Here is a 15,080-nt window from a genome sequence, read left to right on the forward strand (position 1 = left end):
TTACCTCTGAGCCGCAACGGGAACTCCTCCTACTATACATCAACATTTGCGTCCATCTCCCATCCCTACTATTGGAAAGTGGCCAGACGCTTGGTGTCATTTAAAATTTTCAAAATAGCTGGCAAAGCATTCCTTGGCAAAAAAGATAATCTCAACTATGCCAGCTAGCTTTGACTGGTACAGTGACCTGGTATGGCCCCGCTGAGGGTTTTCTTCAAGAGAGTAAAATCCCCTCTAAAGATCAGGAAGGCTGCTCTTTGGAACTGCTGCTGGGCCAAGAGAATGACCGGCTGCTGCTCCACAGCCACTGGAGGCCTTGTGCATGTGCTCAAACGTTCCACCACCATGGGGCCAGCACCCAGTCAAACATGCCCCCGGCACCCTAGCTCAGCCCGGCAGAATTCCAGCACCACACTCATGGGCCCAGGGCGGGGGTGTCTCCATCCGCAGAACAGTCTTTCTGAGCATTAGGTTCATAAAGAGCTTAAAACAGCGTGTGGCTCAGGGAAGTGCTGCTGAGAGCCAACCCGACACTGTCGTCACGGGACAGCACACGGGGAAGGGAGCCTTTGCACCCACCTGCATGCCGATGATGGCATAGATGAAGAACAGCATGGCGATGAGCAGGCACACGTAGGGCAGGGCCTGCAGAGACACAGGAGGCCAGGTCAGCTCCAGGAGTGCCACCCGCCACCCTGCTCAGGCCTTGTCATGAGACGCATGATGGGGGATCCCTGAGGCCAGAGCCCTCGGCTGACCAAAAATCCGCCCCCAGTGACCACCCGGCACCTTCACCAAGTGACCACCCTTGCTTCATTCACAAACTGAGTCAGAAAACCCACCTCAGCCTTTTGTGAGCATGAACAAGATACTCTATAAAACAGCATCTTGACAAACTTCTGTAAAGGACACAGGGGACGTGTGCACCTGAGCGCCCACCCCCTGCCCCCCACCGTCTGGAGGAGGGCGGCTCTGGTGGCGGCGGCACAGTCACTCCGCCTGCACGACAAGGGCAGGTCAGGCCCCGCCAGGGCCAAGCCCGCCTTCACCTTGAAGGACTGGACGAAGGTCCACAGCAGGATGCGGATGGTATAGCCTTGGCGGAGCAGCTTGATGAGCCGGGCAGCGCGGAAGAGGCGGAGGAAGCTGAGGTTGATGAAGTTGTTCTGCAGGGAAGAAAAATTGTGCTCTGGCCTTTGGAAATCAGCCGCCCACCGTCCAGGACCGCTGCTCCCCACCCAGCTCTCCCCAAGTCACTGTGGTCCCGAAGAAAAGTGGGTGAAGAGAGAGACTGAAACAAAACGTCACCGCTTCACGGTCTAAGCAGCAATCAGCCACTGGAAAACCTTCCAAAAGTAAAGCTGGTCATTGCAAACCACTTCTCATGCAGCAAATCAGGGAAACGCCCTCCACAGGGAGGGACAGGAAAATCCTATGAAGCAGCTCCCTGCTGCTGGGTGGAGCCAGGAGGTCGCCTGTGGCCGGGCCTCCAACACCGTCCGCCTCTTGCAGGACACAGCCAAGCAGCCCAGGTGCCAGGCCAGGCTGCCTCTCCCCAGGCTGGGTGGCCACACCCTTCTCTCCCACTTGGCCAGCAAGGCCCCTGCCTGCCTGGGGGCCAGCAAAGGGCAGACCTTTCTCTGGGGCCGCTGCATGTGCCTGCAGACAAGTGGCCACAGGAGGTCCTGCCACACACATCGGGAGAGAGACCTCTGCAACCACAAACTGGTCTCTGCTCCAGAGAGCCCAAGACATCCTGCACTGCTTCCTCACCCAAAGGGTTCAAATTCAGGCACAAAATAACCAACAATCTCTGGACTCCATGGCTGACCTGGGAGTGAGGCTTCCACCCTGGCCCAGGGCACCTGAGTTACTGGCACACCCCTTCCAGAGGGCAGGGCTCTGAGTGGTGTCTGTGAGCAGATGGGGGTGCCTGAGGGCCAGGTGGCTTCCTGCCCTGTCTGCTTAGAGGCCAGGTGCCCACACACAGCCTAAGAGCGTCCTGATCCTTTGCTCTTTTAAAATATGCAGGCAGCTCAGGCTAGACACCCTGTGTTGCCAGATTCGGTGATCAAATACAGAGATAAGAGAGCACAGGCATTGGATGAGGCAGCAGTGGTGGGAGAGCAGTGCAGGAGGCGGTCGAGCCTGGGCAGAGTGGTGCAGCTTTGCTCCAGGGTTGCCCATCTGGTCTCAGCCAGAATGCAGCATCCGTGGAGAGATGGATCTCACTCCATTCCTTGTCTGCCTGTCTCAGGGGCTGGCTTTTCTGGTTCCCACCACGGCCTCTGGACTGTTTCTGCTGGTAAGGGACCTACAGCTGCACTGGGGGATGGCTCACGGGCTTTAGACAATGCCATGGTGAGAGGGGCCAACTGGCAGGCACCAGGAGGCACCACTGAAGTCCAGATCAGCAAGAAGGGAGAAGTGGACCTCAGGGTGCAAGCCTGGAGGGTGTACTTGCAATCTCAGGGGTAGAGAGGATGCACGAGACACGTCCACACTCACCATCTGAGCCCCCACAGGCCCTGCAGACTTTCAGATGAGCCAGCCACCTCAGGAGGATGGGCAGAGGGGTGAAGGGGACTGTCTAAGGTGCCAGGAGGTCCTCTGTACAAGCAATAAGGCACGGCAAGGGAGGGAGGCGGCTGCCTCCTCAGGGGTCTCCGCTTGGAAACCACCTGCTCGGGTGGGTCTGGCGGGGCCAGGACCCAAAGCAATTTGCTCAGCTGGCACAGACAGAAGATGTCCTGGCGATACTGGGGGGAAAGGCTTCCAGGTAAGAAAAAAGGGACAGATGCCAAAACGAGCAGGAAGGCACAGCTCATCCAAACTGCTGGTGACCCAAATGTGGGACCCAGACAGCCATACTCCTCCTTACTAACTCGGGAGCCCACCCCTCCTCCCAGGCTTCTTTCTCTCGGGGGTTCCAGTGGGCACCCAGGAGAGGGTGGGAGTGCCAACAGACAGACAAGCCCTACAGAGCCATGAGGACAGATGGTGATGGCGTCACAGATGCTGCAAGCACAGTGATGGGCTGAGCACACCACGGCCACACCCAAGGCAGGAGCTGCCAGGCACCACCACGCAACTGCATGCGGGACAGCAGGGCAAGCACAGGGCAGCCTCCCCTTGGCTGTGCATGGTCACTCTGGCCTCAGCCAACCCCTCTGGATGCAGCCAGCCCCGTCCCCCTAGAGTCCATGGTTTCTGTCACACTCATGAGCAGTTCCATCTACTTCCGAGACAGGCCCATCCTTGTCGCCCTACCTCTGAGCCAGGAGAGGTCATGATTGTGCCCTCAATATGGCAGCTGGCACCCAGCTCCACTGAGCGCCAGCCTCCTCCTCCCCAAGATGGAAATGCTAGGACCGCAAGCCCAGGGGAAGGACTCACTGAGAAAAAGAACTTAAGCACACCAGGCATCGAACCGCCAGCCACGGAGCTCCACAGGCTCAGGGCCTGCATCACCGCCCGGCTGGCGCCCATCACTCTGTCTCTGGTCAGAGCCACAGCACAGCAGGGGCCTCCCCCCGGACTGAGCAGGCGTGCCAGGCCACAGGGGCCACACTCGGGCAGGGGTGAGGCCCACAGGGCAGGACAGCTGCTCCCTTCCTCAGCTTAGTTCTCACGGGCGAATGGCAGAGAGGAGAGAGCTCCATGGGTCTTGCATGCGCACAGGACGCGCACAGGATGCTGGGCGGTGGCTGGTGACACAAGAAGGCACAGGGGGCGGACAGGAGGGGCAGGGCAGGGGCCTGGGGGACAAAAGCTGGAGCTTGGGCAGAAAGTGCTGCAGGTACAAATGGCTTTTTCTCAAAACTCAAGGTTTTCTGCTCAGACTGTGAAACACTGTATCACAAACATTTACTTTCTGAGGCAGGAATCTCAAACATTTGCTACTTTACATGGGTTTCCAGGTGCCCCTTTGGTTAGGCCGGCTCCCAGGATCTCTGCTCCCCTCAGGTGTCCCAAGGGGACACCTGGAAGGAGCCCCAGCCACACCACCTGCCTCACTCCACACGCACTCGCTGACCAGGACACAGGTGACTCCTGGCACTCTGCTGTCTTTACTCAGGCCAATCCCCTTGCCCAGTGCCCCTAGCCAGGCCCCCACGGAAGGGTCTGTCCAGGAAGGACCCTAGGAGAGGCCTTGTGAGAGGCCACTGGGCAGAGCCAAGCCCTCTGCTGCTGACAGAGACAGAGCAGAAGGACAACTGTGCAGCAGAAACCATGGACTCGGGGGTTCAGATTCAAACTCACATCCTACAAATCCTCCCGACTCTGAGCCAGTCTGGACACTTACCTGCCTCTCACTCAGAAGCCCCTCCCTGCTCTCTTGGCTGAAGGCCAGCTTCTGTGCTCAAGTCCCTGGGGGGGCCAGGGAGCATGCACCAGAGGCCAGAGGGGGTGGGTGCAACCAGGGTCTGACCCCAGGGGGGCACTGGCGGGGCTGACAGAGAACAGAGGAAGGGGGAGCAGAGCAAGCAAAGCGAGGAGCTTTAAGAACTGTTTAAAGTCATGAAACCAACCGTTTCCTATATGTGATGTTTTCATGGATGGACATTTGCGTATTATTTACAAATTGGGATGTTTGAGCAGCAGGCGTGCAACATACAGACATGGTTTTCGCGTTGTATGTTGGTTGGGTGGCGTGAGTCAGCAGGTAGGTTAAGGTAAATTGAACAAAAACAGAAAACAAAAGAGAAAATGAGTCATCAACACAAGTAAAAACTCAAACTCTGAATACTTCACTGGAAATTTTTAGGATTTTGGTAAACTTTGCATATTTTGCTTAGAATGTATCAAATCAAAACACATTTTCGAAATCTGCAGGTTACAAAGAGTGGCACCATTTGCATTCCTGTTTGTAATGCAAATCCAAAGATGACTCACAGACACTTATTTTTTTATTTCCAGGCAAAGAATCAATGTCAGTTTTCTGCTTGCGTGGACAGCTTTCTCGGCATGACCCTGGGCGAGACTGCTGCTCTATGCTGATTTTTAAGTTAGGGGTGGGAACTGACACTCATATTTTTGCCTAAGGAAAAAAAAGTGCATCCACAAGGTAACATATGAAGTGACTACAAATGGAAAAAGAAAAACAAAACACCAAAATCCACAGGATGGCTTTCGTTTCTCCTCCAAGCAGAACAGGGTGAAGACTGACCTCTGGAACCACTAGCAGCCACGGGCAGCTGAGCTTTCAGAGCAAGTGGTTCCTTGGCCCTCCCGCCAGCCCCGCTGGGCATCCAGGGATGTCGGTGGCTGCCCTGGAGAGCTTGTTGGCATCAAGGCCCCAAACACCCACCAGCTGCCCTGCCTCGAATGTCCAGCTCCTGAGGGACAGACACTAGGTGATAGTCACCAGTCTTTCTGGGAGAGGCGCCCTGGAAGACAGCATCTCTGTGACATCAGCCAGGCACCCCACCTGCTCCCTGTGGGTGCCCCCTGCTGTCACCCCTCTGTCGAGGAGGCACCCATGTGCCCAAACCCCAGAGCTGTCCTTGCAGCCCAGAGCCCAGAGTTTGGATCCTTATCAGGGGAATAGATTCCTGGGTCCAAGGAGATGGCGCGCCTGTCAGAAGTCACAGTGGGGGAGCTATTTCTGGGAGACTCCAGGAAGGACGCCAGGACCCAACTCCAGCGCATACAAAGTACAGCCCGACCGTCAGCAAATCTGTTTCTCACAATTCTTTCCCTTTTCCATGAGTGACAGTACATTCATCCAGGCGCTGAGATGAGAAAGTTCGACGTCATTCTTGCCTTGTCTTTCACACCCACTTCTGACCCTGGAGCCTGAAGCTCCACCTTAAAATTTCACCCAGAACTGGACAACGTCTCGCTCCATCCCAGCTCCCAGCTCCTCTGCCTGGCTCCTGCGGTGACACCTGGCCACGCACACACCCTCCGAAGCCCAGGGCCCAGCTGTGAGCATTTACATTTTTGTTCCTGAGAATTTTCTCAGGCCAGGACACAGGACCTGGGGCCTAACACTAATAAAGGGTAAAAAACAACCCTCTGGAGCCCTCTCCCCAGCTGCCAGGCTGGGCTATGATGATCACTGCTGGGACAGCACCCTTCACTGGCTGCCTGCCATCCTGCTCACCTCCTCACTCCCTGGCTTCCTGGGGTCATCTCCCAGATGGAGCACCTGCATGGAGTTCTTGTCTCAGGGTCTGCTTCCAGGGGAGCCCAGCGAAGATGGCCCTAAGGGTCGAGCTGCCTCTGCCCATGCCTCGCATGGCAGCCTCAAGCCAGATGGCACCACTCTTCACAAAACCCTCCAAATCCTCTCGGATATTATGGCTGGTGCTTTATATATTTTTTTCTTAACAAATCAGTCCCTATCTCAAGGTCTTAAGGATAATCTCTTACATTTTCTTCTAAGAGGTTTACAGTTTTATCTGCGATCTTTAAGTCTTTTCATCCGTTTGCAATATCTTTTGAGCGGTGTGAACCAAGGTCCGATTTCTTCTTCCCTGTCTTTGGTCACCAGCTACACGTCACAGTCACACATCAGGTTTCCATAAACAGGTGCGTTTGAGGCCAGGCTCTTGCCTCTCCCCCTGACTTCTTCAGCTGTCCCCGTGCCCACAGCACACGGTCTTAACTGTTACAACTTTACTCCCAAGTCTCCTCGCTGGCAGGAGCAGCCTCCACCCCCAGCACCACTAGGGCACCTCCTTATTTTAAGCATCTCAGCTATTTGGGAGCCTTTGCTCTTTTTCATAAAGTTTAGAAGCAGCTTGTCAAATTCCAAAACAAAGAGACAAACAGAAACAAAAACAAAATCATTGGTACTTTTATTGAAATTGCATTTAATCTACATATCAATTGGGGAAAATTGTCATCTCTATGATATTGACACTCCTTATTAATTAACATATATAACTTCATCTATTCAAGCCTTCTTTAATATCTCTCAATAAACTTTAGGAACTTTCCACATAAAGATCTTGCACACATATCTTGTTAGGGTTTATTGTCAGGACTGCTGATGTTGTAATGAAATGCAGTAAACTTACTTGAGTAATCTCACATTTAATAATTTTTGACCATTATAGATTTCATCCATAGATGATGTCATTTGTGAATAATGATAGTTTAACCCTTTTCTAAATCTTATAGATTTTATTTATTTTTCTTGTCTTATTCACTCAGCAAGTATTTATGAATACCTGCAGGGTGTCAGGTACTATTCTAAGCACTGGGAAAAGGCAGAACAAAACAAAACAAAAAAATCTCTGTCCTCATGGAGCTGACATAAAAGTTATGGAATTGTTGAAATATTGTTCCATGTTGAAAAGAAGTGCTGGTTACAGACATCGCTGTCTTTTTCTGATTTTAAAGGGATTTCTTTTTACGTTTCGCCACTGTGAACGATGTTGGCATATGACTTTTTGGTAGATGCTCCTCATCACTAATACTTCCCAGATTGCTTATAATTTTTACCATGAATAAGCTCCGACTTTTATTGAATTTCTTTGCTTTGCTTGTGATAGGATCACAGTAATAGTGTCCTTTGACCTCTTAATGTAAATTGTAGCGAAAGACTTTCTGCTGTGAAATCTTGTGTTCCTGGGACAGCCCTGACTGCACTCCTTCCCACGTGCTGTCGGATTTGGTTTGCTCGCCTGCTTGTTTGATTTCTGCGTCCTTGCTAATGGAAGACTATGGGTTATACTCTTCCTTTCTTATACTCCTTCGTTTTTAAAAATCTGGGTATCAAGACAAACAGTCTCATACAAACAGGACGTGCTCACTCTTTTCTATCCTCTAGAACAACGTCTACAGGACTGGAACGACCTCTCCCCACGTTTCAGATGGAAACCTAATGTACAAGACTGCCGTGACCCCATGAAGTCAGCCTCGTGGAACGTGGACCCCGAGGTCAAGAACAAGCTAGCGACTGCACCTCACACCTCCTACTCTTGGGAGGCCTCCGTGGGTTCTGAAGACAGAACACACCACTTAGGAAAGACAGCTCTATTTATCAGACAACACAAAGCTGCCAGGTTTCAGAGCAAGAGAGGGCTCTCGAGCAGATCCCCGGGGCAGTGTCAGCAGCCCTGCCACTTGGCCCACCATGCCAGGGCCATCTGTGGGAGATAAATACACACATGGAGCCCTGGAAAGCCCCCCACCCCAAGAAGTCAATGCAGCCACCTAGGCTTCTGGAACAAAGATTCATGTCATCTGCAGCAGACATCACCAGTGAGCAGGGCCACTCCCGGCTATAAGGTCCTGCAGAAGCTATCTGACTCAGAAGCATCCATGTCTCTGGAGCCAAAGTTAGCCCTCACAAGTGGTGTGCTGCAGGCTCACCACCAACCCAGCACAGGGGAACGGCTACATCAGGGCCACACCTAAGCAAGTCAAGGGGCACAGTCACACAGCAGGTGGCCCAGCCCCCAATCCTTTCACCCGTGTTGTCTCTTCCTCAGCTTGTGCCCTCCCCACCACATCACAGGATGGTCACCAAAGCTAGGAGGAAAAACTCAAACCTGGCTTTGGAGGATTAGCTTGATACTGGTGCAGGCCTCACCAGAGCCCCACCAGGATGAGCCTGAAAGACAGCGGGGAAGCAGAGCTCTGGGTGGTGCACCCGATCCTGTGCAGTAGGAAGTCGCCTGTGGTAAGGATCATGGGATCCTAGCCAAGGGCTGAAGCCTGGCCAGGCCTCTGGAGGGAACGAGGTTTGGGGAAGAGGCACCCAGATGGACCCTGAATGGGCACAGTGTGCAGGTCTCTGCATCACATATTAACACGACCAAGGGCACCCACAGCTGGAGGGGCACTAAAAGCCCATGGGCCTTAGGAGGTGCTAACCGACAGACGCTGGCAAGCCTGTGTCCTCGACAGCCCACAAGCACACAGAGACCCACAAATGCAGAGACTGGCAGCTGGGATGAAAGCTGTGCCTGGGCCATACAGCTGGGCTCTTCCTTTTAGCAAGGCTGATCCAGCCGTGGCCAGTGCTGAACACTGCCCACTACGAGCAGAGGCCAATTCTAGGCATCTCCAGGGGACCGTGATTGAAGCTGTCGTCCAGCCACTTGGAGCTAAGTTTTCTACAGGGGAATCGCAGTGATCCGTCTCAACGGGATCACTCACAACTGGGCAGGTCTGCCTTCGCTGACGCACTAGGGTCAGAGATGTACCAGTGTGGCCTCCACGTGACACCAGTTCAGAGCAAGCGGAGGAGGGCCAAGCAGCAGGTGACCCAGGACCCACTGCGTGTCATGCTCACTTCATTCAGGCGGTGGCAGCCTGACAAGATGTTGGAACAGTCCCTGGCAGGCACAGATAAGAGGCTGGCTTGGTGGTGTACCTCACGGGTTGGGCTGCTGCCCTTCAAGATGCACCAAGGGCCAAAAGGTATACTGGGAACCCCACCCATAAAATGCACAGACCCAGGAAAAGAGGGGGTCACTCCAGGAACCCAGTGGGACTTTGTGCTCATCATCTCCACAAATTCAGATCAAGCACATCAAGGGGTCCTGGCTCGAGGAGGCAGAGGAAGCTTCCCCTGTGGGCCTCTGGGTTCCTAGAGTTCCCGTCTGGTCAGGGAGTAAAGGGCAGAGCTGCCACTGCAGGGGGGGCAGGAAGAAGTCTGCCTGGAAACCAGGGCGCTGCTGGGGGACCTTCCAGACAACCCAGGACTAGTCTCGACTGTAACTGGACCAACACAGCAGCCAGAACCACACAGGGTATGGCAAGTAGAGCTTGGGCTGCAAAGCAGGAAGGGCTAGACCCTTCCAGACCAGCGGCCAGGGCAGCAGACCCCAGAGGGGCAGAGGGAGAAGACGATGCAGGCACTGACACAGTGGCAGATGACCCACCTGTCCTACCACCCTCTCCTCTCAGAGACAGTGCCCAGCGCCACCTGAAGACAGGCCCAGAAACACCACGTGAGGGGGGCACAGAGCTGAGGGGAGCCAGGCCCGCACACAGACGCCCCCTGTGTGGCTGTGCAGCCCCTCAGCCCCACCAGCTCAGGCTGCCAGAGCCTCTGCACCTGACTTGAGACACACGCAGGGGAGCCAGGGCCCTGGGAACACACAGCCCAGGCGCAGCCTTTGGCCAAGGACTGGTGGGCACTGAGGGTTCTGCAGCTCTGACATGTGCCCACCTGTCTCCACAGCCCCTGGGGACCAACAACTCACACCCACACCCAGCTGGAGCCACAGCACCCCTGGTCCTTCTCCCCTCATGCACCTGCCAAACCTCTCTGCATGGCTTCTGCCTGAGAACACGTCCTAAGAAGCAACTTTTACAAGAACCCTCACCTCAGTGTCTGTTCCTAGAAAATGAACCTAAGACAGATACTGGTTTTTGACGGTGAATTCTAACTTAATGCATGGTCCTTAAAGAATATTGCTTTGTTTGTTTTGTTTTGTTTTTTGTCTTTTTAGGGACACACCCGCAGCATATGGAAGTTCCCAGGCTAGGGGTCAAACTGGAGCTGTAGCTGCCGGCCTGCACCACAGCCACAGCAACACTAAATCCAAGCTGTGTCTGTAACCCAGATCCTTAACCCACTGAGCGAAACCAGGTATTGAACCTGTGTCCTCATGGACACTAGTCAGATTCATTTCCACTGAGCCACAATGGGAACCCCAAGAATATTGCTTTATGACTCAGATTCTTTCAAATTTGTTGAGACTAGTTCATGCTCCAGCAACCAGTTTTTAGATATAATACATGTATTTTAATGAGCAACTCCAGCATACACAAATGCACACATACACATATATATGTATTTGTACAGGTAAAAGAAAAAAACCCTGACACTGAAATAGTCTAAATTCTTACTGGTTTGAGTCTGCCTGTTTTTGGTGCCAGTTGTTAGCTATATGGGTGTCAGACACACACAGACGTAAAAGAGCCTATCTTCCTAGTCACTTGTTACCGTGGCCCTCCCAGGTGATTCTCAGGCCACCAGCCCGGAAGGACTTTTGGGAACCCATTTCTTATTCAGAGAAAAGTGTCTGTCGAGAGGACACCCCATGCCTGAGCCCCACCCCTGGAGAGGCGCTCCCAGGGAACTCGCTCCAGAGGCGGAGCGAAGAGGCGCACCCTCTGGAAAGCACTCTGGGGCCTGGGGGAGGGCGGGAAATGCCACTTACCGCAATCTCTGTTACTAAAATATCAGTAATACTTCCCAACACAGTGACAAAGTCGAAGACGTTCCAGGCATCTCGGAAATAGTTCTGGAGAGAAAGAAGGGCAGTCAGTGCCAGTGGACAGACGCGGAGTCGCAGGCGGTGACCCCTGAGCAGGAAGGGGCCAAGGGGACCGCTGGGCCCCCTCAGGTGGGAGAGCACGGGCCGGGCAGGCAAGCAGGGCCCACGGCACCTCAGGGCCTGGGCCCGTGCGGAGCAGAGAGCCGCGCGTGCAGAGAGGACCCAGCCCCTCGCCCCTGCAGGGTCACCAGGGCTCTGAGGGCTCGGGGAAGCCCCAGCTCCACACGGGGAGCCCCTGGAGGCCCACAGAGGGCGGCCAGGACGCAGACACGTACCAGCACCCCGAAGGCGACGATCTTGAGCATGCACTCCATGGAGAACATGGACGTGAACACAACGTTCAGGCACTTCAGCATCAGCTCGTACTCGTAGGGCGCGTCGTAGAACTGCGCGGGGAGGGAGCGCCGTCGGCCGCAGCTCGGGGGCCCCGATGGCCTCCCTGCTGGGCCCGCCCGCCCCCTTCTCCCAGAACCGCCCCGCGCCCCAGCCCACTGGAGACCGGGGACCGGGCCGGCACCTTCATCATGAGCACCACGGTGTTGAGGGCGATCATGGCCATGATGAAGTACTCGAAGGGGGGCGAGACCACGAACGTCCAGGTCTTGTACTGGAACGACTGCTTGTTCTGGGGCATGTACCGCGTCAGGGGCTTGGCGCTGATGGCGAAGTCGATGCAAGCCCTCTGCGCGGGGAGAAGGAGCACCCGGAGCTGGGACCCTGCACAGCCTCAGCCGCTCATCCGCACGCAGAGCCCCCTCCGGGGCGTGCGCCGGCCACACGCACTGCCCGCTGCCCCGCGCTGGCCACAGCAGCAGCCAAAGCCGCCTGAGGGCGAAGACGCCCACGCGGGAGGGAGCCCGCGTGGAGACGGGGCAGAGAGGGAGCCTACCTCGTTCTTCTCCAGGCTGCATTCCGACATGACCTTGTCCCCCTGCTCCTGGAAGGTGATGATGATCAAGGCCACAAAGATGTTGACAAAGAAGAAGGGGAAGACGACGAAGTAGACCACATAGAAGATGGAGAGCTCCATGCGGTACCCGGGGCTGGGGCCCTGCTCCTCGTAGGTGGCGTCCACCGAGTGTTTCAGGACCCTGGGCCAAGAGCAATGTCAAGCCGAGCTGAGCCCAGGGACGGGCCTTCTGGTGGTGGGCTGCCTTCCCGGTAGGGCTTGTACTCGGGTCGGCTGGGGGGGGCCTGGGGTGGGTGCCCTCCAGGTGCCTGAAGTCCTCCCCCCAGAAGGTGAGATGGAAGAGGCCCAGTGGTCCTGTGCTGCTCTGCTCCCTCCTACCTCACAGCAGGCCACCTGCTCACACCCAGCCTCACCTGTCTTCAGCATCGACCCTATCTTCTGAGGGGTGGTCCTCTCAGCACCCAAGGAAGCCCCCTGCCACGCAGGGTGGCACTGAACACAGACATTCCTCCGGCTGCCCTTCGGAGGCCAGTGGCCACACGGGGAGACACTGAAGAGGCCATCTTCCCTCCAGCCTCCAGCCACAGACGGATTTTCAGGAGGTCAGGGGACTGCGCTCTGGGCCCACTCTCCTCCTCTTCCCAGGCTGCCCACTCTCATAAGGCGCGGCCACTGCCCACCGGTGCGTAAAAAGCCTGTGGGCTATGAGCTTAGACCTCAAGCCTCCCTGCCCAGCTGCCCCTGCCCTGGCCTGGCCGGCCACGAGGAGCGCGGGCACTCACGTGGGCCAGCCTTCTCCCGTGGACACTGTGAACAGGGTCAGCAGGGCCCAGAGCACGTTGTCGTAGTGGAAGTCGTATTTCTTCCACTGCCTGGGCTGGGCTTCCACCTCCTCCTTCTCGTAATCCAGGTACTGGCCCCTGGGAAAGGGACACAGGACGTCAGAGGCTAGAGACACAGGATCCGGACAGACCCACGCAGCTGCGGTCAGCCGACTTCTGGGAAGGGCGGGCAGGGCAGGGCAGAGCCGGGCACAGAGGGCCACCTGCAGTCCCGCTCCAGCTCCTTGGACTCGTCCGTGCAGTAGAAGAACTTCCCCTTGAAGAGCTGCACGGCGATGACGGCGAAGATGAACATGAAGAGCATGTAGACGATGAGGATGTTGAGGACGTTCTTGAGCGAGTTCACCACGCAGTCGAACACCGCCTGGCGGGGGGCAGCCGTCAGGCCCAGGCCCCGCCCCGGGGGCCGCCTGCGCCGCCCTCCCTCCAGCGGGCCCCCGGACGGGGGGGCGGGGTGCTGGGAAAGGTGCTGGGGCCTGCGGGCCAGACGCTGCGCCTGGCCAGAGCTCGGGAGCGGACACGGAGGGACGGGAGCAGGGCCGGGGCCGCAGCCGCCTGGCCGCGGGCACCCGGTGGGGCGGGAGGGCAGCGAGGCCGTGGCCAGCCCAGGAGGGGAAGCCAGAGGAGACTCTCGCCCTTGGCCTAGGCCTCCTCCCAGGTTCTGCCCATCCGGAGGCTCCGCTTCACTGCTCTCAGGGGCCCTTCCCTGCTGCCCTGGCCCTGGTTCCTGGTTCCTGGTTCCCAGAGTGGAGGAGAGGCCCTGATCCTGCACTGCCGTGTACAGGGGCAGGTCCACAAGCGTCTCCTGAGACACTGCCCGGCACGCTCCACACGCCAGGGCCAAGTCCCCACCCGACGCAGAGGGACCCTGGCTGACCCCAGTCGCCCTCTGACGCAGAGGGACCCTGGCTGACCCGTCACCCCCGTCGTGGCCCCTCGCACACAGGTTATCAGCAAACCGCCTCTAACAGCTTCCACTTCACTTAACGTCTCCACGGCTGCATGGCCAAGCTGTTCACAACACTTCAGTGCATCCAGTTTGCGGTTTTGTTTTTTTGTCTTTTTAGGGCCGCACCTGAAGCATATGGAAGTTCCCAGGCTAGGGGTTGAATCAGAGCTACAGCTGTCGGCCTCCACCAGAGCCACAGCAGTGCCCGATCTGAGCCACATCTGCAACCTACACCACAGTTTGTAGCAACGCTGGATCCTTAACCCACTGACTAAGGCCAGGGATCAAACCCTCATCCTTATGGATACTAGTTGGGTTCTTAACCTGCTGGCCCCAACGGGAACTCCCAAACCACATCCAGTTTTGGAAGATCAAATGAATTTAAACACACGATCAGCAACTATGAGATTTTAGCACACCTCGAAAGCAACGCCCATGCTTCTCGGGCAGCCTTGCCCTCTCCGCGTCCCCTGTGACCCCACCTCTCTCAGCAGCCCCTCCCCCTGCACCACAGCTGCTGATGAAAATGCTCTGGCCCACCTGGTGCCGCCGGGTGAGGCAGAGGAGCCTCGCAGGACGTGTGCAGAACAAGCTCCCCTTGGGAGAGGGTCACAGGGCCTGTCCCAGGGAGACAACGCTGGGCCTCCTTAGCGTGGGGCCCCCTTCGCTGCACTCATCCCCACCCCACGTGGGAAGCTGCAGGGGGCCGGGCCAGGTACAGGCACACATGTGCTCACTCACATGCATGCACGTTGCTCATACGCTCAGCACACACGTATGTAATGCATCCCCACCCACATGTGGGAAGCTGCAGGGGGCCAGGCCAGGTACAGGCACACATGTGCACATGCACACACACCCCCAAACCCCACTCCAGGCTCTCACCTTGAGCTTGGGCAGCCGCTTGATGGTCTTGAGTGGCCGCAGCACACGCAGGACCCTCAGCGACTTGATGGTGTTGATGTCTTTCCCTTTGGAGCCTCTAGAAGGGAGAAGCCACCCATGTAGACAGGGAGGGTCACACCTGTGCCCAGAGGACCTGGGGACAGGGAGCCTCGGCCCTGCAGGCACCACAGGCCAATACATCGCCTCCCACAGGCTGCCTGGCCAAGGCCTCACCCGAGTGGACG

The 15,080-nt window shown here is 56.4% G+C and overlaps 1 protein-coding gene across 1 annotated transcript in view; it reads right to left on the reverse strand.

The window, feature by feature from the left end:
- Positions 1-15,080, reverse strand: part of CACNA1B (calcium voltage-gated channel subunit alpha1 B) — a 194,319-nt gene that overhangs the window by 46,123 nt on the left and 133,116 nt on the right. The window contains 10 exon segments of the mRNA XM_021081036.1: positions 580-645; positions 1,050-1,166; positions 4,533-4,538; positions 11,133-11,216; positions 11,525-11,635; positions 11,767-11,931; positions 12,139-12,340; positions 12,942-13,079; positions 13,205-13,365; positions 14,836-14,932. Of these exon segments, the coding sequence (XP_020936695.1) occupies positions 580-645; positions 1,050-1,166; positions 4,533-4,538; positions 11,133-11,216; positions 11,525-11,635; positions 11,767-11,931; positions 12,139-12,340; positions 12,942-13,079; positions 13,205-13,365; positions 14,836-14,932 (1,147 nt within the window).

Source organism: Sus scrofa, unplaced genomic scaffold (assembly GCF_000003025.6).
Source record: "Sus scrofa isolate TJ Tabasco breed Duroc unplaced genomic scaffold, Sscrofa11.1 Contig1206, whole genome shotgun sequence".
NCBI lineage: Eukaryota > Metazoa > Chordata > Mammalia > Artiodactyla > Suidae > Sus > Sus scrofa.